The 19,936-nt window shown below is 48.5% G+C and overlaps 1 protein-coding gene across 1 annotated transcript in view; it reads right to left on the bottom strand.

Annotated features, from left to right (window-relative positions):
* The window catches only part of LOC119973771 (voltage-dependent calcium channel subunit alpha-2/delta-2-like), a 979,537-nt gene that overhangs the window by 111,416 nt on the left and 848,185 nt on the right, over positions 1–19,936 (bottom strand). The window contains exon 28 of the mRNA XM_038812195.1: positions 15,100–15,147. Coding sequence (XP_038668123.1) covers positions 15,100–15,147 — 48 coding nt within the window. The remainder of the gene's footprint in view (positions 1–15,099; positions 15,148–19,936) is intronic.

Genomic DNA, 19,936 nt, shown 5'->3' with positions numbered 1-19,936 from the left:
GCGGGGCGATGTGAGGTTTACGTTTTGTTTGCCTTCCTGTGCCAGTGAGATTGCTCCAGTGGGTTGGAGAGGGGGAGGGTGTGCTGGGGAGTGGGGATGAGGATGGGGAAACAATGGGAATGAGACAGGTGGGCACCGGAGTGATGAATCACCGGGCTAGCAGATTGGCTAGTCAAGGGAGTCAGGTGGAGGGGGGGAGAATACAGCCAATGAATGGCAGGGGGGGTGTGGCGACCCGGGGATGTGGCGACCCGGGGATGTTGCTGGGGAGGGGAGGTGTTATTCTGCTGACGTGGGAGGGATCTGCAGTAGGCAATGGAAAGGAGGTCGAGGGTGGAGGCGGCCAAGAGGCGGGCGAAGAATGGCGCCGGGGGGGGGGGGTTGTGCCCCCAACCTGGAATGTCAGGGGACTAAATGGGCCAGTCAAAAGGGCATGTGTGTTCGCGCACTTGCGGGCTCTGAGGGTGGACGTAATAATGTTGCAGGAGACTCATCTGAATGTGTCTGACCAGACTAGGCTAAGGAAGGGCTGGATTAGCCAGGTCTTCCACTCGGACTTGGACTCTAAGTCCAGGGGGGTGGCAATTATGATCAATAAGCGGGTTCAATTTGAGGTGGAGGGCATAGCCTCAGACAGGGGGGGCAGATACCTGATGGTACGGGGTAGACTGGAGGGGAGAAGAGTGGTGCTGGTGAACATATATGCTCCGAACTGGGACGACGTGGACTTTATTAAAAGAGTGCTGGGGAAGATCCCGGACCTGGACTCTCGTAGGTTGATAATGGGGGGGGGGAGGGAGACTTTAATACGGTCCTAGATCCCGGGCTGGACCGGTCGAGTCCCAGAACGGGTAGATTCCCAGCAATGGCAAGGGAGCTGAAAGGGTTTATGGAGAAAATGGGGGCAGTGGACCCATGGAGAGCCAGACAGCCGACGGTACTCGTTCTACTCGCATGTTCATAAAGTATACTCTAGGATAGATTTTTTTATCCTGAGCAGGGATTGTGCAGGGGAGGTAAAGAATACGGAATATTTGGCAATCACTATCTCGGACCATGCCCCGCACTGGGTGGATCTGCAGGCCGGGTGGCGAATTACCAACGCCCACAATGGAGGCTAGACGTAGGACTGTTGTCGGAGGAGGGGATATGTGAGAGACTTCGGAAGTGTATGCAGAACTACTTGCAGGTGAACGATACGGGGGAGGTTTCAGCGGCGACCCTGTGGGAGGTAGTGAAGGCAGTAGTGATGGGGGAGCTGATCTCAATTGGGGCCCACGGGGCCAAGGTGGACAGAGCAGAAATGGACAGATTGGTTAGGGAAATGTATTGGATAGACGAGGAGCATGCGGAGTCCCCGGGGGAGGATCTACTCAGGGAGAGGTGGAGACTACAGGTGGAACTAGGGGTCTTATCCATGAGTAGGGCCGTGGAACAACTTAGGAAGGCGGGGGGAGTGGTGTATGAACATGGGGAGAAGGCCAGCAGATTGGTAGCACAGCAACTCAGGAAGAGGGAGGCAGCCAGGGAAATAAGTAGAGTGATTGATGGGGAGGGGAGCAGAGTGGAGGATCCGGCAGGATTGAATAAGGTATTCCGAGACTTCTATAGGAAGCTGTATACTTCGGAACCCCCAGAAGAGCCGGAGGAGATGAAAAGGTTCCTGGACGGGCTAACATTCCCAAAAGTAGGCGGGGGGCTAGTGGATGGGCTGGGGCCCCCGATTAGAGTGGAGGAGGTATTGGGGGGCCTGAAGGCCATGCAGTCGTGGAAAGCCCCGGGGCTGGATGGATACCCAGTAGAGTTTTACAAGAAGTTCTCGGAGTTAGTGGGATCGGTCTTGGCGAGGGTTTTTAATGAGGCAAGGGACAGAGGGACCCTGCCGCCGCCGATGTCGCAAGCCACCATCTCGCTGACATTGAAGCGAGACAAGGACCCGGAATCTCCCTGATCAACGTAGATGCTAAGCTACTGGCAAAGTTCCTGGCGATTAGAATTGAGGACTGTGTACCGGAGGTGATTGGGGACGACCAAACTGGGTTTGTGAAAGGCAGGCAGCTGTCAGCTAACTTGAGAAGATTACTCAATGTGATCGTGATGCCCCCGACGGGCAAGGAGGTGGAGGTAATGGTGGCAATGGACGCTGAGAAGGCCTTCGATTGGGTGGAGTGGGGCTATCTGTGGGAGGTGCTCGGACGGTTTGGGTTCGGGGAGGGACTGGTGAATTGGGTCAGACTACTGTACCAGGCTCCAAAAGACAGCGTTAGGACGAACAGAGTAGTGTCAGATTATTTCAGACTACATCGCGGGACCAGACAGGGATGCCCACTCTCCCCATTGCTGTTTGCGCTGACCATAGAGCCGTTGGCGATTGCGTTGAGAGCCGCAAAGGGGTGGAAGGGAATGACCGGGGGGGTCTCTCTCTATGTGGACGACCTGCTCCTGTACATGTCGGACCCACTGGCTGGGATGGAATGTATACTGGAAACACTGAGGAAGTTCGGCCAGTTTTCAGGGTACAAATTAAATATGGCCAAGAGTGAGATGTTTGTGGTGCAGGCAAGGGGCCAGGAGAACAGACTGAGGGAGCTGCCATTTAGGCTGGTTGAGGAACGTTTCCGGTATTTAGGGATACAGGTGGCGTGAGACTGGGGCAGGCTACACAAGTTAAATTTGACCAGGGTGGTGGAACAAATGAAGAGGGAGTTTCGGAGATGGGATGCACTCCTGCTGTCGCTGGCGGGGAGGGTGCAGACTGTAAAGATGACAATCCTCCCAAGATTCCTGTTCATTTTTCAGTGCCTCACGATCTTTATCCCACAGTTCTTCTTCAAAAGGACTGGCAAAATTATCATGAGCTTTGTCTGGGCGGGAAAATCCCCGCGGATGAAGAAGGTGATGCTTGAGAGGAGCCGCAGTGAGGGAGGGCTGGCATTGCCGAGTCTGATCAACTATTACTGGGCGGCTAACATTGCCATCATAAGGAAGTGGATGGTGGGTACGGGGTCTATCTGGGAGCGAGTGGAAGCGGCTACGTGCAGGGGCACCATTTGGCAGCCCTGGTCACGGCTCCCCTACCGCTGTCACCGGCCAGGTACTCCACCAGCCCGGTAGTGGGGGTGACCCTGTGGATATGGGGCCAGTAGAGGAGGCATGTAGAAGAGGTGGGTGCATCTGTCTGGGCTCCAATATGTGATAACCATCGGTTTGCCCCCGGGAGCATGGATGGGGGGTTTTGAGCATGGCGGCTGGCGGGGGTGGGGAGGGTGAGCGATATGTTCCTGGAGGGGAGCTTTGCGAGTTTGAGGGGCTTGGAGGAGAAATTTGGTCTGGTAAGGGGAAACAATTTCGGGTATCTACAAATGCGGGACTTTGTCCGCAGACAAGTCCCATCCTTCCCGTGCCTTCCACCAATGGGGATCCAAGACAGAATAGTCTCTAGAGGGGAAGGAGGAGAGGGTAGAGTCTCAGATATTTATAAGGTGCTCATGAAGGGGGAAGAGTCCCAGACGGAGGAACTGAAACTCAAATGGGAGGAGGAGCTTGGGGGGGGGGAGATGGAGGACGGGCTGTGGGCGGAAGCCCTGAGAAGGGTAAACTGAACATGTGCCAGGCTCGGCCTGATTCAATTTAAGGTCGTTCACCGGGCCCACATGACGGTAGCTCGGATGAGCAAATTCTTTGGGGTAGAGGACAAGTGCGCTAGATGCAGGGGAGGACCGGCAAACCATGTTCACATGTTTTGGGCATGTCCGATGTTGAGGGGGTACTGGGAGGGATTTGCGGGGATCACGTTCCGGGTGCTAAAGAAAAGGGTGGTGATGGGTCCAGGGGTGGCAATTTTTGGGGTTTTGGAGGACCCGGGAGTCCAGGGTGAGAAACAGGCCGATGTTTTGGCCTTTGCTTCCCTGATAGCCCAGCGACGAATATTGCTGGCATGGAGGGGCTCAAAACCCCCGAAGACTGAACTATGGCTTTCGGACATGTTGAGTTTTCTGGGTATGGAAAAAATTAAGTTTGCCTTGAGGGGATCTGTACAGGGGTTCGCCTGAAGGTGGCAACCATTTATCGACTTCTTCGCGGTAGAGTGAGCGTCAGCGGGGGGAGGGGGGGGGGGAAGAGATTAGAGTAGAGTAGGAGGGATAAATAGGCGGGTAGTGTCAATGGGGGAGGAGCGGGCCTGTGCAGTGTGGTTCGATTGAAGTATTGATTCTACGTTGTTGTTTGCACATTTTTGCCTTTTTTGCTTTCTTTTTGTTGTTGTCTGTAACTGTTTACAATGCTGAAAAATACCTCAATAAAATTGTTTGTTAAAATTTTTTTTTTTTAAATGGAGGAAATTTCTGCTCATCCAGTATTGACTCCTGAAGATGCAGTGTGACAATTCAAAGGCACTGGAGCGGTTGTATGATGCAGTGCTGAGGACAGCTGAGTTGTGTCAGTGTGCAGACATGTGGTTAAAGGCTCATCTCGGGGTCAAATATGACAAAACAATTGCAAATAGACTAATTTAGTCTCAGACAATCTCTGGGGGCGGGGGGGGGGGGGGGGGTGATGGATTCAGTAGCTATGGGATGGGATTTGTAGTGGGGCCCAGGCCAATGGCTTCGGCCTTCCTAATATTTAGTTTGAGGAAATTCCTGGTCAGCTGCCACAGGAAGTCTAGGAAACAGAGTGAGTATGAACTTGTTGTCTCTATGGCAGTGGGTGTGGAGTGGGGGAAAAGGTGCAGTTTGGAGTGAGGGGTTGGGGGTGGAAGAGGAGGGTAATGAAGTGTGGGAAATCTCAGATTTTGCACTTCCCTGCATGCTGTGTGACATCATAGGCCTGTTTCCCATCCAGAGGCAAGGCTGATTGACAGCTTTGCTTTTAGTTACACAGGTAGCACTGGCAAAGAGGCTTCATCACCAGGTCGGTCCAATCTAGTGTTGGGGAGGGGGAGGTGAAACCTGACCGAGGGGAATATTCTCACAAGGAAAGACACTGGTGGGAGCAGTCTACAGGTCCCTTAACAGTAGCTATACTGTAAGATGGAGAATAAATCAGGAGATATTGAGGGCACATAAAAATGACAGTCCATGAATCATGGGAGACTTTAATCTTTATGTAGATTGGGAAAATCATATTTTCAGAGGTAGCTATGAAGAAGAATGCATAGAGTCTATTCAGGACAGTTTCTTCGAACAATATGTTGTGGATCCAACCAGCGATCAGGCTATTTTGGGTCTGCTAATGTGGATAAAGACAGACTTAATAAACAATCTCAGAGAAAAATATCCTTTGAAACAGTGACCATAACATGGTAGAATTTAGCATTGGTTTGAGAACGAGAAACTTGGGTCAGAAACAACTGTGCTAAACTTTAATAAGGGTAATTACAAAGGAATGAGGGAAGAGTTGGCTGGAGTGGACTGGGTAAAGAGTTCAGCAGAAAATACGGTTGACTCACAATGGTCGACGTTTATGAAAATAGTTCTTAACTCACAACAAAGATATATCCCAGTGAGGAAGAAGGTTTCTAGGTAAAGGATGCATGAACCCTAGTTAACCATGGAAGCTAAGGATAGTATTAAACTGAAAGAAAAAACATTAAATGTGGCAAAGATTAATGGTAAGCCAAAGGATTGGGAACATTTTAAAAACCAACAAAAGAATAAAGAGGGAGAAGATATACTATGAGAATAAAATAACCTGCAATATAAAACTGGACAGTGGGAGTTTCTCTCCATATGTAAAAATGAAGAAAGAGACCAAAGTGAAGATTGGTCTCTTCGAGACTTAGACTGGGGAAATAATAATGGAGAACCAGGAAATGGCAGAGGAGTTAAATTAACACTTTGTGTCAGTCTTCTAAGTGGAAGACACTAACAACTTTCCAAAAATAGTAAATAATTAAGGGGCCAAAGGTGGGGAGGAAATAAATATAATAACTTTCACTGGAGAAAAAACACCAGGAAAACTAATGGGGCTAAAGATTGTTAAGTCCATTGGACCAAGTGGGTTGCATATTAGGATATTAAAGAAGTAGCAATAAAGATTGTGGATGCACAGCTAGTAATCTTCCAAGTAAAGGAATCTTCCTTTGTAAATTCTGGAAAAGTCCTCGAGGATTGGAAAACTGCAAATAGAGTAAAGAACAAGGAACAAAGAAAAGTACAGCACAGGAACAGGCCCTTCGACCCTCCATGTTCGTGCCGACCATGCTGCCCATCTAAACTAAAATCTTCTACACTTCCTGGGTCCGTATCCCTCTATTCCCATCCTATTCATGTATTTATCAAGATGCCCCTTAAATGTCACTATCGTCCCTGCTTCCACCACCTCCTCCGGCAGCGAGTTCCAGGCACCCACTACCCTCTGTGAAAAACGCCTCGTACATCTCCTCTAAACCTTGCCCCTCACACCTTAAACCTATGCCTCCTAGTAATGGACCCCTCTAGCCTGGGGAAAAGCCTCTGACTATCTACTCTGTCTATGCCCCTCATAAATTTGTAGACCTCTATCAGATCGCCCCACAACATCCATCGTTCCAGTGAGAACAAACCAAGTTTATTCAACCGCTCCTCATAGCTAATGCCCTCCATACAAGGCAACATCCTGGTAAATCTCTTCTGCACCCTCTCTAAAGCCTCCACATCCTTCTGGTAGTGTGGCTACCAGAATTGAACACTATACTCCAAGTGTGGCCTAACTAAGGTTCTATACAGCTGCAACATGACTTGGCAATTCTTATACTCAATGCCCCGGCCAATGAAGGCAAGCATGCCATATGCCTTCTTGACTACCTTCTCCTTTCAGTGAGCAGTGGACCTGTACACCTAGATCTCTCTGACTTTCAATATTCTTGAGGGTTCTATCATTCATTGTATATTCCCTACCTGAATTAGACCTTCCAAAATGCATTACCTCACATTTGTCCGGATTAAACTCCATCTGCCATCTCTCCGCCCAAGTCTCCAAACGATCTAAATCCTGTTGTATCCTCTGACAGTCCTCATCGCTATCCGCAATTCCACCAACCTTTGTGTCGTCTGCAAACTTACTAATCAGACCAGTTACATTTTCTTCCAAATCATTTATATCTACTATGAACAGCAAAGGTCCCAGCACTGATCCCTGCGGAACACCACTAGTCACAGCCCTCCAATTAGAAAATCACCCTTCCATTTCTACTCTCTACCTTCTATGACCTAGCCAGTTCTGTATCCAGCTTGCCAACTCACCCCTGATCCCGTGTGACTTCACCTTTTGTACCAGTCTACCATGAGGGACCTTGTCAAAGGCCTTACTGAAGTCCATATAGACAACATCCACTGCCCTACCTGCATCAATCATCTTTGTGACCTCTTCGAAAAACTCTATCAAGTTAGTGAGACACGACCTCCCCTTCACCAAACCATGCTGCCTCTCACTAATACGTCCATTTGCTTCCAAATGGGAGTAGATCCTGTCTCGAAGAATTCTCTCAAGTAATTTCCCTACCACTGACGTAAGGCTCATCGGCCTGTAGTTCCCTGGATTATCCTTGCTACTCTTCTTAAACAAAGAAACAACATTGGCTATTCTCCAGTCCTCCGGGACATCACCTGAAGACAGTGAGGATCCAAAGGTTTCTGTCAAGGCCTCAGCAATTTCCTCTCTAGCCTCCTTCAGTATTCTGGGGTAGATCCCATCCGGCCCTGGGTACTTAACTACCGTAATATTTTTCAAGGTGCCCAACACCTCGTCTTTTTGGATCTCAATGTGACCCAGGCTACCTACACACCCTTCTCCAGACTCGATGTCCACCAATTCCTTCTCTTTGGCGAATACTGATGCAAAGTATTCATTTAGTGCCTCGCCCATTTCCTCTGGCTCCACACATAGATTCCCTTGCCTATCCTTCAGTGGGCCAACCCTTTCCCTGGCTACCCTCTTGCTTTTTATGTATGTGTAAAAAGCCTTGGGATTTTCCTTAACCCTATTTGCCAATGACTTTTCGTGACCTCTTCTCGCCCTCCAGACTCCTTGCTTACGTTCCTTCCTACTTTCCTTTTATTCCACACAGGATTCGTCTGTTCCCAGCCTTCTAGCCCTGACAAATGCCTCATTTTTCTTTTTGACGAGGCCTACAATATCTGTCGTTATCCAAGGTTCCTGAAATTTGCCAGATTTATCCTTCTTCCTCACAGGAACATGCCGGTCCTGAATTCCTTTCAACTGACACTTGAAAGCCTCCCACATGTCAGATGTTGATTTACCCTTATACATCCTCCCCCAATCTAGGTCCTTCAGTTCCCACCTAATATTGTTACAATTAGCTTTCCCCCAATTTAGCACATTCACCCTTGGACCACTCTTATCCTTGTCCACCAGCACTTTAAAACTTACTGAATTGTGGTCACTGTTCCCGAAATGCTCCCCTACTGAAACTTCTACCACTTGGCCGGGCTCATTCCCCAATACCAGGTCCAGTACAGCCTCTTCCCTAGTTGGACTGTCTACATATTGTTTTAAGAAGCTCTTACAAACTCCTTACAAACTCTGCCCCATCCAGGCCCCCAGCACTAAGTGAGTCCCAATCAATATTGGGGAATTTGAAGTTTCCCATCACTTCAACCCTGTTGTTCTTACTCGTTTCCAAAATCTGTCTACTTATCTGCTCCTTTATCTCCCGCTGGCTGTTGGGAGGCCTGTAGTAAACCGCCAACATTGTGACTGCACCTTCTTATTCCTGATCTCAACCCATATAGCCTTGCTGCCCCTTATTTGACTAATTAACACCTTATTTGAAAAGGGAAGGAGACAAAAAAAAGGTAACTATAGGACAGTTAGCTTAATATCTGCCATTGGGAAAATTCACAGAATACCTACAGTGCTGAGGGAGGCCACTCGGCCCATCAATTATGTACCAACTTTCCGAAAGAGCTCCCCACCCAGGCTCACTCTCCTGTCTCATCCCCGCAACCCCACTTACACATCCTTCGACACTAAGGGGAAATTTAGCATGGTCAATCCACCTAACCTGCACATCTTTGGACTATGGAAGGAAACCAGAGCACCTGAAGGAAACCCACGTGGAGAGAACATTCACCCTCACCGGGCATGATCCAGATCTGCATTTTTAAATGAACAATGTGGCTCATTTAAGTATGCATGTATGGGATTTTCCTGGCTCCTGGGACCTAACGGCTGCAGAAGACCTCACTATTTAGTACTGGTTTCAATAAAAATGAACCTGTTGTAATGGCACATGTGGGGCTGGGGGAGGTTCTCCCAGGCTATTAGAGATACCCGATGGTCGGGGACATGGCAGGGTGTCACCCTGGCACTCCCTCTGGCATCCAGGCACCTTGGCACTGTCAGGATAGCAGGAGCACTGACAGGATGCTATGGTGGCAGTGTCAGGTGCCCAGGTGCCAGGTTGGCACTACCAGGGATCAGGCCCGGGGTGCATTACCAGGTGGAGGGGGTAAGCGGGAGGGTATTCCAGGAAGCCTTCCCGAGATTGGGGGGGGGGGGGGGGGGGGGGGGGGGGGGGGTGTTCAAAATGGAGGAGGGGTGGCTGAAAGGTGCAAGAAGAAAGATTGGGACAGCCTTCCATAATGACGCCCTGATCCGCAAGGGTCCTTTCCTGTTGGGCTTTCCAGCAGGAAATAACTCTAAGTGCGGCCTTGGCGGAAACTCCCTGAGGCCAAAAGAAACAACAACGTGCTGTTGAATAGCGGGGTGTTTCTTGGCACTACAGCTGTCAAGAAACAACCCGCTAAATGTGCCAAAAATGGGACATAGATTTTTTTTCTGGTTAAATCGCGCTCGAGTCTACAGAGGGATATAAGCATGTTAGGTGAGTGAGCAAAATCTTGGCAGATGGAATATAATGTAGGAAAATATTGAGGAATGATAAAAGAACTGAATATTATTTAAGTGGAGACAGACTGCAGAAAATACAGCACAGAGGGATTTGGGAGCTCTTATGCATAAATCACAAAAAACTAACACCTAAGTTCAGCAGGTAATAGGGAAGGCAAATGGAATGCTGGCCTTTATTTCAAAGAGAATGGACAATAAAAACAGGGAAGTCTTGCTAAAACTCTACAAGGCACTAGTTAGACCAGAAATGGAATACTGTGAACAGTTTTGGTCTCCTTATCTAAGGAAAGATATCCTGGCATTGGAGGCAGTCCAGAGAAGGTTGAAGCTGCATATGGAGGGATTTTCTGATGAGGAGAGGTTGAATAGGTTGGGCCTGTACTTTTTGGAGTTTAGAAGAATGAGAGGCAACCTTATTGAGGCATATAAGATTCTCGGGGGCTTGCCAGGGTCGATGCTGAGAGGTTGTTTCCCCTTGCACTGTGCTAGGTGCTTGGGAGCTGAGGTAAGTGTGGGAGGTTCAGGAAGTGAGTGAGAGAGGTAGTGCTGTGTCTTGGCTTCCTAACTACCTCCACAGATTAGTGGGGGCAGGAGCAGACCAAGGCCGGAGAGCTGGGAGATAAGCCGCAGCAGTCCTACAACTTTGAGTGAACACACATGTGTGGTATCATTGGTAAGTGATTTGTCGGTGAGTATTTTTCCCTTCTATCATTTCTGACTTGTTTTAAGATTGAAAGCAAAGTAGAAAAAAATTACAGAGTGAAAACTTAGATCAGTCGCAAAATTAAAAACAATTTGAAAATATAATTAAAGAAAATAGAGATGCAGGTTCAGGTGATGTGTTACAGCTGCAGCATGTGGGAGCTGGTGGATCTCATTGTGGATCAAGTAGTAGCAGATGCTGGTTGCTTGAGGAACTTTGGCTCAGAGTTAATGAACTGGAGTCTGAACTTCAGAAATTGGTCAGAACCTTGAATTTGGTCAGTGGTTAGGGAGAGGAGGTTGCGACTTCGGCTGAGGCAGATAGAGGGATCCAAGAAGTAGGGTTGCAGGATCCTCAGCTCCTGCCCTTGTCCAACATGTTTGAGATTCTTGCTTCCTATGTGGACAAGAACCCAGACTGTTGGGAAGATGAGCAAACTGATCGTTGCACCATGGTACAGAGAGCCATTCAAGTCAAGGGAAAATAGAGAAATTTAGTCATAGTCGGAGGTAATATAGTTAGGGGAATAGACACTATTCTTTGTCACCAGGATTGAGAGTCCTGAAGGCTGTGTTGCCTTCCTGGAGCCAGGGTTAAGGATATCGCATCTCGGCTGCAGAGGAACTTGGAGTGGGAAGGAAAGATCCAGTTGTCATGTTATATGTAAGTAATAACGATATGGGTAGAATGAGGAAAGAGGCTCTGCAGAGGTAATACGAGCAGCTAGGTGATAAATTGAAAAGCAGAACCACAAAGATAATAAGCTCTGGATTACTACCTGAGCCACAAGCTAATTGACATAAGGTTAATAAAATTAAAGAGATAAATGCATGGCTCAGAGATTGGTGTGGGAGAAATGTGTTCACATTCATGGGACAATGGCAACAGTACTGTGGAAAGAGGGAGCTGTTCCGTAGGGAGAGGCTCCACTTGAATCATGCTGGGGCCAATGTCCTGGCAAATTGAATTATTAGGGCTGTAGATAGGGCTTTAAATTGAATAGTCGGAGAGGTTCAGTTGCATGAGAACTTAAAAAAATCAAAGCATAAGGAGAAGGCAAGAGTGGAAGTTAATGATGAGGCTAATTGTTACCAAATAATGAAAGGAAGGGACAGAGCGTAATGAACGTCATATTACATTAGTAAGAAGTCCTACAACACCAGATTAAAGTCCAACAGGTTTGTTTTGAATCACTAGCTTTTAGAGCGCAGCTCCTTTATCAGGTGAGTGAAGAGGTGGGTTCACTCACCTGAGGAAGGAGCTGCACTCCGAAAGCTGGTGATTCAAAACAAACCTGTTGGACTTTAACCTGGTGTTGTAAGACTTCTTACTGTGTCCACTCCAGTCCAGCACTGGCATCTCCACATCATATTACATGAGGGAATTGTACAAGAGTAGGGAACATTAATAATTGGAAAGTATACAATGAAAGGTCTGACACTGGGAAGTTCCGAAGAACAAAGGGACCTTGGCGTGTTTGTCCATAGATCTCTGAAGGCAGGTTAATAGGATGGTGAAAAAGGCATGTGGGACACTCGCTTTTATCAATCGGGGCATTGATTACAAAAGCAGGGTGGTCATGTTGGAGTTGTATAGAACTTTGGTGAGGCCACAATTGGAGAACTGTGTGCAATTCTGATCGCCACTTTGTAGGAAGGATGTAATTACACTGGAACGGGTGCAGAGAAGGTTCACCAGAATGTTGCCTGGGATAGAACAAATAAGTTAAAAGAGAGGTTGGATAGGCTTGTTTACTTTTCTCTGGGAAGTGTGCTCAGGTAGGGTGCTCTTTCGGAAAGCCGGAACATACTCAATGGCCCGAATGGCCTCATTCTGTACCATAGAGATTCTATGGTCCTGTAGAGATTCTATGAAGGACTTGTGTTATGAAGAGAGATTGGGCAGGTTAGGCCTATACTTGCTGGAATTTAGAAGAACGAGAGGAGATATATAAGTATATAAGATGCTAAAGGGGATTGACATGGTAGATGTGGAGCAGAAGTTTCGCTCGTTGGACATTCTAGAATGAGAGGCCATAGTTTTAGGCTAAGGTGTGGCAGATTTAAAAAAGAAATGAGGAGGAATTATTTCACTCAATGGGTTGTCAATCTGTGGAATTCCCTATCCCAGAGTGCACTAAACAAATTTAAGGAGGGATAGATAGGTTTTAATTAGTAGCAGGATAATGGGTTATGGGGAGTGGCAGGAAGGTGGAGGTGAGGCCAAGATCAGATCAGCCATGATCATATTAAATGGTGGAGCAGGCTCGAGGGGCAGAATTGCCTACTCCTGCTCCTAATTCTTATGTTCTTGTGTCCTTAAAGGAGAATTTAGGACCAGATGACATAATTTCAGAGTAAGGGGTCGCCCATTTCAGACAGAGGTGAGGACGATTTTCTTCTCTCAGAGGGTAGTGTATCTGTGGAACTCTTTACTTCAGAGAGCTGTAGAGGCTGGGTCATTACGTATGTTCAAGGCTGAGATAGACATACTTTTTAATCAGTAAGGGAATCAAGGGCTATGGGAATAAAGTGGGAAAGTGGAGTTGAGGATTATCATATCAGATCAGTCATGATCTCATTGAATGCTGGTGAATGCCGGTGAAGACTCAATGAACCAAGTGGCCTATTTCTGCTCCTACATCTTGTGGTCTTATGGCGGGTTGGAGATTGATGTCTTGAGAAATTAAAGGCCAGGGCTGGTGGTTGGGGATTTGAGGTCTGAGGGATCAGAGACTAAAGTGTGGGGGAGTTGGGAATTGGTTTGCAGGAATCAGAGGCCTGAGCTATTAAAGACAGGGTGAGGTGGGATAGACAGAGGCCTTTGGGAGGGGGAGGGATTGTTGCATGACAGGGACTTTGGTGAGTATGGAGGAAAATTGGAGATAGATCAGAGGAGATGGGGGATGTCAGATTGTGGGGTTTGGTGAGGAAGCTACACTGGATTCAGCAGGTAACTGAAAAGCATTTATTTTCTGGATCCAATTATCTGTGCTCCCCTGGGAAACCGAGTTGGATAGAACTCTAAAGTTGAAATGGCAGTGGGCTAGGACTCAGACTTTTAGCCTCCTACCCAATGCAACCTTGACCATTTTGGGGGGTTAAAGTCCACCCCCCTGCGGAGACTGTGGTGGGGTTTGGCAGAGGTGAGGTACTGGGTACTATCAATATATGCATGGACACCCACGCTGAACTTTTGGATAATGTCACTGAGGAGCAACATGTAGATGGGATATTGGAGGAGGCCAAGGATGGATGCTTGAGGTCCCAGAGATAACTGTGTGGAATAGAAAGAAAAGCCATTGGAAGTGACACTCTGGCTATAATTAGATGGATACCAGGCGGGAGCAAACTCAATGGAGAGGCATTGGGATAGAATGATGTGGTTAGCCACATCAAAGGCTGCTGGCAGGTCAAGAAGAATGAAGAGGGAATATTTTCGTTTGTCACAGTCACAGAAAATGTTACAGCTTTGACAAAGAGTCATCGGACTCGAAACGTTAGCTCTTTTCTCTCCCTAAAGATGCTGCCAGACTTGCTGAAATTTTTCAGCATTTTCCCTTTCGTTTCAGATTCCAGCATCCGCAGTATTTGCTTTTTTCCACAGAAAATGTTATTTGTGACTTCTGATACCAGCCATTTTGGTGCTGTGTCAACTGAGGGATTCAGACATGGAGATCCAGGAAAGATGCACATGGTTTGGGAGACAATATAGTTATCAACATTTTTGGAAAGCTAAAGGAGGTTGAAGATGGGATAGGGGTTCAAGAGTTAATTTTTGAGGAGGGAGGTGATGACGGGAGATTTGAAGGCGAAAGGAAAGTAACTGAGGAGAGACATCTTTTGACAATATCAGCTAACATGGTTGCTACAAAATAAGTTAGGTGGTTAGCAGTTTAGTGGGAGTAGGATTGAGGGAGCAGGAGGTAGGTCTCATGGATAACATGAGCTCCGAGGAGACATGAGGGAAGATAGGAGAGGAACTAGAGAAATATACAAGTTCAGGGGCAGCATGCAAAGGGTCAAGGATGGAACATTTGGGGACCAGAGTGAATGATGCGGCAGCACAAGAGATGCCATTGCAAGTAGTTCTCTGGTTAAAATTATATAGTTAAGAATAGATTCACATGAGCGCAGTGCCACCAGCTGAATGACAGTGGAGAGGCTTTGGAGATGCCTGGACAGTCAACCATGCAAAGGTTAGATGCAAAACTTTCTTAATTCTGTCATCAAACAAAAGCCTACACACCACAACCACTGAGAAACATTGTGAGCAGCCAGAAGCTGATTTTGTCCACCTCAAACTCTGGGTACTGAGGCCAACAGAAACTACCCAGACTGCCAGTCTGATTGAGATCAGCTGACTGGGAATAGAGCAGAGAAGTGAACCTCAGATTCTGTCCATTGGCCGCCTTAAATATCAAGTAGCTGCTTCCTCTGCATAAAATGATCTCTTCTAAAACTCTGCTGGCTATATCGTAGCTCTGTTTTGGCAACTGCCAAGACTGTACCAATAATTTAGAATCAAAAGTTCTTCATACCCACCTCACTGTTAATGTCACAGTCCATCTCACAGTCAGAAGATGGCATGCACTGCAAAGAAATAATAGGAGAAAGTCAATTTATCTCTCTGGTTGCATTTTCATCGACTGTACCCATTGTCACTGTCATAGCACTTCAAAATTAACAGCTTCAACCTTTCATATCAACAAATCCTGGCAGGATTAAATCAAACCTGAACAATGCTGACACAAACTAAACAATACTGTGAAAAAAAGAACGTCAGCGGAATTGGGTACTGGGAGACAAAGAACTCAATAATAGACCAGGGGTCAGTATAAGGTCTTCTACTGACATATACACTGTTGAATAACAGGGCAGGGGGTCAGCATAAGGATCACACACATCCCAACACCCACACTCATGGACCCATAAATTCCAATCCAAATACACACATAGATTCCAATACATACATCCCAAAACAGGTCGGTGTGAGCAAAATAGATGGGTTCCTGGACTAATAATCCAAAGGCCTGGATTAATGTTCGATAGACATGAATATAAATTGTATCCTGGCACCCGGGAAATTTAACTTCAATTAATTAAATAAAACTGCAACAAACTGGTAATTGTAATAATTACCATAATGCTACTGGATTGTTGTAAAACTCATGGGCGGGAATCTCTGTCAGCTGAGACTGGACTCGTGAAACACGATTGGGTGCAGAATCGGTTTTGACGCCAAAACCGTGGCGTGCCCAGTTTCACGCAAAATCGCAATTCAACGGTGCCTCGATAGCGGCATCAATATGTTCCACTCTGTACATACGGGAAACACTGTTGCCATATCATTAGTGGGCATGACCAGGTATTCTCCAGGACCTCCGGGATTCCCGCCTCCACCAAGGTGAATTCCCAATGGCAAGGTTCACTTATGCTTTTAAAAATCGAGTAAAAGCACCGTGGCTGATGAGGGAGAAGAAAGTGTCGGTCCTGACACCGGCCGGGCTAGCTCGTGGGGGGCGGGGAGGCATGCCAGGGCCAGCTGGGGTGGGCGGGACGACCAGTGAATGGGGCATGGGCGTGGGGCTGGGTGACTTTCCACTTGACTGTAGGGGTGCCCAGGCATGGACCGAATGCCTGCAAGGCAGCCATCTTGCTGCACACCCCACTGACCACACACCTTGGCCCCTGGTTCTGCAGAGTGATACCAGCCGTATGGGTGCCCCCACCCCCACACCCCCCCACCCTCCACCATACCCTCCTCCCAAAGGTCGCCAGCCGAGGTTTTGCAGCAACAGAGGGTCAGGTCCATGGGATGGAGGATGATGATGACCTGCTCTAAGTAGCTCTGGTGCTCCGCATAATTTAACAACGTCTGGCTCCTGCCCACAGTAGAACTTTACAACGCCCACTGAGGAGATCCCTGCATATGAGCTGGTCATTCCGTCACACAGTCCCATCGATTCTGGGGTGGCGGAGGTGGAGATGGTTGGGGGGATGGTGGGATGGGGGTGGGATACGAGAGCGGTGAGCGCTGGCTGAACTGCGGTCCCTGAGCCTAGTCCACCCACGTCTGCCAATCCGCAAATTCTGCCGCCCCAATCCTTGCCCCCTCTGCGGCCAGCCCAGACCAACCCACCCCTCACACCCTTCTGACAGAACACCAAGGCAGGTTGTAACATTGTGTTTCATGTGAAAACATATACACAGAAACTTGCCCTAGTCCGTATCACTAAACTCTGTCCTGCACTCGTGCCAACTTAACAGGTGCCTACTTTTCTGGCCTTACGGTCCCTAACGCTACGTCTAGGTGAATCTCCAGATGATACATGAGGAGTGGAGACGGCCAGCTGTGATTCCTGCCCTGCGGCCAGGGTTCCTTTTGGTGGCTGTCTTCTAGGGCGACAGGGCCTGGACGGGCCTGGCTGCTGCTCGGGTGTCCAACATGGCGTGATGCTGCACTGTTCTGCCTGCTATCCACCAGATGCACCGGGGACAGGAGGAGAGGAGGGGGTAGTCCAAGGTTCTGCGGTGTTCTGGCACCTCCCCCGCGGGAGACACTGGCATGTGCCCCATCACCTCCTGCTCCCTCGGAGTACCCTAGGCTACTGCATGGGATGGGGGTACCAGCGGAGCTGTCCCTTGAGGCTCCCCCGCCACCTGGCGCTGCCAGTCCTGGAGTCCCGACACCTGTATCGACGACCATGGTCTGCATTCTCTCGCTCATTGAGCACAGGAAGTGGGCCACCTCCACCTGGGACTGCGCCACATCACGTTGTGACTGAGCCACATCAGCCAGTAACTTTGCCATCTCCTTCTAGGAAGGGCCACCTTCTTCTGCTTCTGTGCCATGACGGCCAATGCCTGGGCAATGCCGCCGCAGTTGTCAGTCATGGCCTGCTGTGACTGGGCCACGCTCTGGAGTGCCACTGCCATGTCCAGGTGGCTCTGGCACATGGTTGCCTGTGCTAAGGCAGACCTGTCCTGGGCCTCGGCCACCACCTGCACATAATGCCCCAGGAGTTGGACATGCTGATCCATGGCCAAAACCCTCATCCCAAAGCCTCCACCGTGGTCACCACCCATGCGGTGTTGGTGGGTGGCACACATGGCCGGCACCACCTCCTGCTCCTGCACGCAGTTGCACTCCGCCACCTGCACATGCAGGTGCTGGATGCTCGCTGCCAACCCCTCATGCAGTCCCTGGCTTTACGACTGCATCTCCACAATCGATGTGACTATCCGTTCCAGAAGCCCGAAACCCATTTGGCCGGCAGCTAAACCCTGTGGTCAGCCCTCCCTCCAATCCTCCACCCACTTGGGAGTTCCTACCTCCACCTGACGTACCGGAGCATTTGTGTGGTGAGCACCAGACGGTGTTCCAGTAAGCACCACATAATATTCCAGGAACAAAGAACAAAGAACAAAGAAAATTACAGCACAGGAACAGGCCCTTCGGCCCTCCCAGCCTGCGCTGATCCAGATCCTTTATCTAAACCTGTCTCCTATTTTCCAAGGTCTACTTCCCTCTGTTCCCACCCATTCATATACCTGTCTAAATGCTTCTTAAATTATGCTATCGTGCCCGCCTCTACCACCTCCGCTGGTAAAGCATTCCAGGCACCCACCACCCTCTGCGTAAAAAACTTTCCACGCACATCTCCCTTAAACTTTCCCCCTCTCACCTTGAAATTGTGACCCCTTGTAACTGACACCCCCACTCTTGGGAAAAGCTTGTTGCTATCCACCCTGTCCATACCTCTCATAATTTTGTAGACCTCAATCAGGTCCCCCCTCAACCTCCGTCTTTCCAACGAAAACAATCTTAATCTACTCAATCTTTCTTCATAGCTAGCACCCTCCATACCAGGCAACATCCTGGTGAACCTCCTCTGCACCCTCTCCAAGGCATCCACATCCTTCTGGTAATGTGGCGACCAGAACTGCACGCAGTATTCCAAATGTGGCCGAACCAAAGTCCTATACAACTGTAACATGACCTGCCAACTCTTGTACTCAATACCCCGTCCGATGAAGGCAAGCATGCTGTATGCCTTCTCGACCACTCTATCAACCTGCGTTGCCACCTTCAGGGTACAATGGACCTGAACTCCCAGATCTCTCTGCACATCAATTTTCCCCAAGACCCTTCCATTGACCATATAGTCCGCTCTTGAATTTGATCTTCCAAAATGCATCACCTTGCATTTGCCTGGATTGAACTCCATCTGCCATTTCTCTGCCCAACTCTCCAATCTATCTATATTTTGTTGTATTCTCTGACAGTCCTCCTCGCTATCTGCAACTCCACCAATCTTAGTATCATCTGCAAGTCATCTTCACTAAAGTACCCAACCGGGATGAGGGTCAATCGGCACATGCTGCCTACTCACCCTGGCCACCCTGAGGAGGTTGTGCAGTTTTTTTACGGCACTGCAGGCCGTAGCACTACTTCCTCTGGTGTTGCTTGTAGCATTTACTTCCTCTGCCACCTGCACCCAGGCACAGCGAACGGCTGGCAGCCTCCTTCCCGGGCTGGGGTACAGGTTGGCCCGCCTCTCCTCCACGGAGGCTTGGAGGGTCACAAGCTTGGCCTCCGGGAATCCCAGGGCCGCTCTCCTTGCTGCCAAATTGTTGGTTGGGGAGGTGTGTGTAGGGAGTGCAGTGTGGATATGCGGCTGCAGCTTGTCAGCCTCCTGAGTGTCAATTGCGAATCCAGCACCATTTCTCATTGGAACTGATTGTGTTCCACTTGTTGCCAGTGCTAGCAGCTTAATGGTCGCTGAATCGGTCCAGGGACAAGGCAGTTTTGCTGTCATGTAAATCCACAAATCCTTCCCCGGCGACAACACTTAGTCTCAGGAATGTAGAATCCCGCAGCATGGGTTTCACAAATGCCCTTTAGGGAAGAAAATCTACCAGCCACATCTGGTCTGGTGTACATGCAACATCACACTCAGCCCAGCTGTTATCTCTTAATTTCCTCATGAAAAGGCCTGCATGCCTCCCAGCTACATTCAGGAAGAATTCAATAAATTCCATTCAGTCAGGAGATACAAAAGTTTGAGAACAAGCACTAACAGATTCAAAAACAGCTTGTTCCTCACTGCTACCAGACTCCTGAATGACCCTCTTAAGGACTGATCTAATCTCTCTACGCATCCTCTCTACTGTGTGGCACTACACAAACGTACGCTTCACCCGATGTCTCTGTCGATGTATTTACATTGTTTATCTATCGTCTGTTCTATATTTTTCATGTACTGTCTGATCTGACTGGGCGCTACACAGAACAATACTCGGCGTGACACTAAATCTAAATCTAAAAAGAAGGGAGTTCGCAACCACCTTCTCAAGGGAATTTAGGAATCAGAAATGA

Source organism: Scyliorhinus canicula, chromosome 11 (assembly GCF_902713615.1).
Source record: "Scyliorhinus canicula chromosome 11, sScyCan1.1, whole genome shotgun sequence".
Lineage (NCBI taxonomy): Eukaryota > Metazoa > Chordata > Chondrichthyes > Carcharhiniformes > Scyliorhinidae > Scyliorhinus > Scyliorhinus canicula.
Note: the sequence above shows the minus strand (reverse complement) of the source record. Positions and strands in the feature narration are given on the sequence as shown.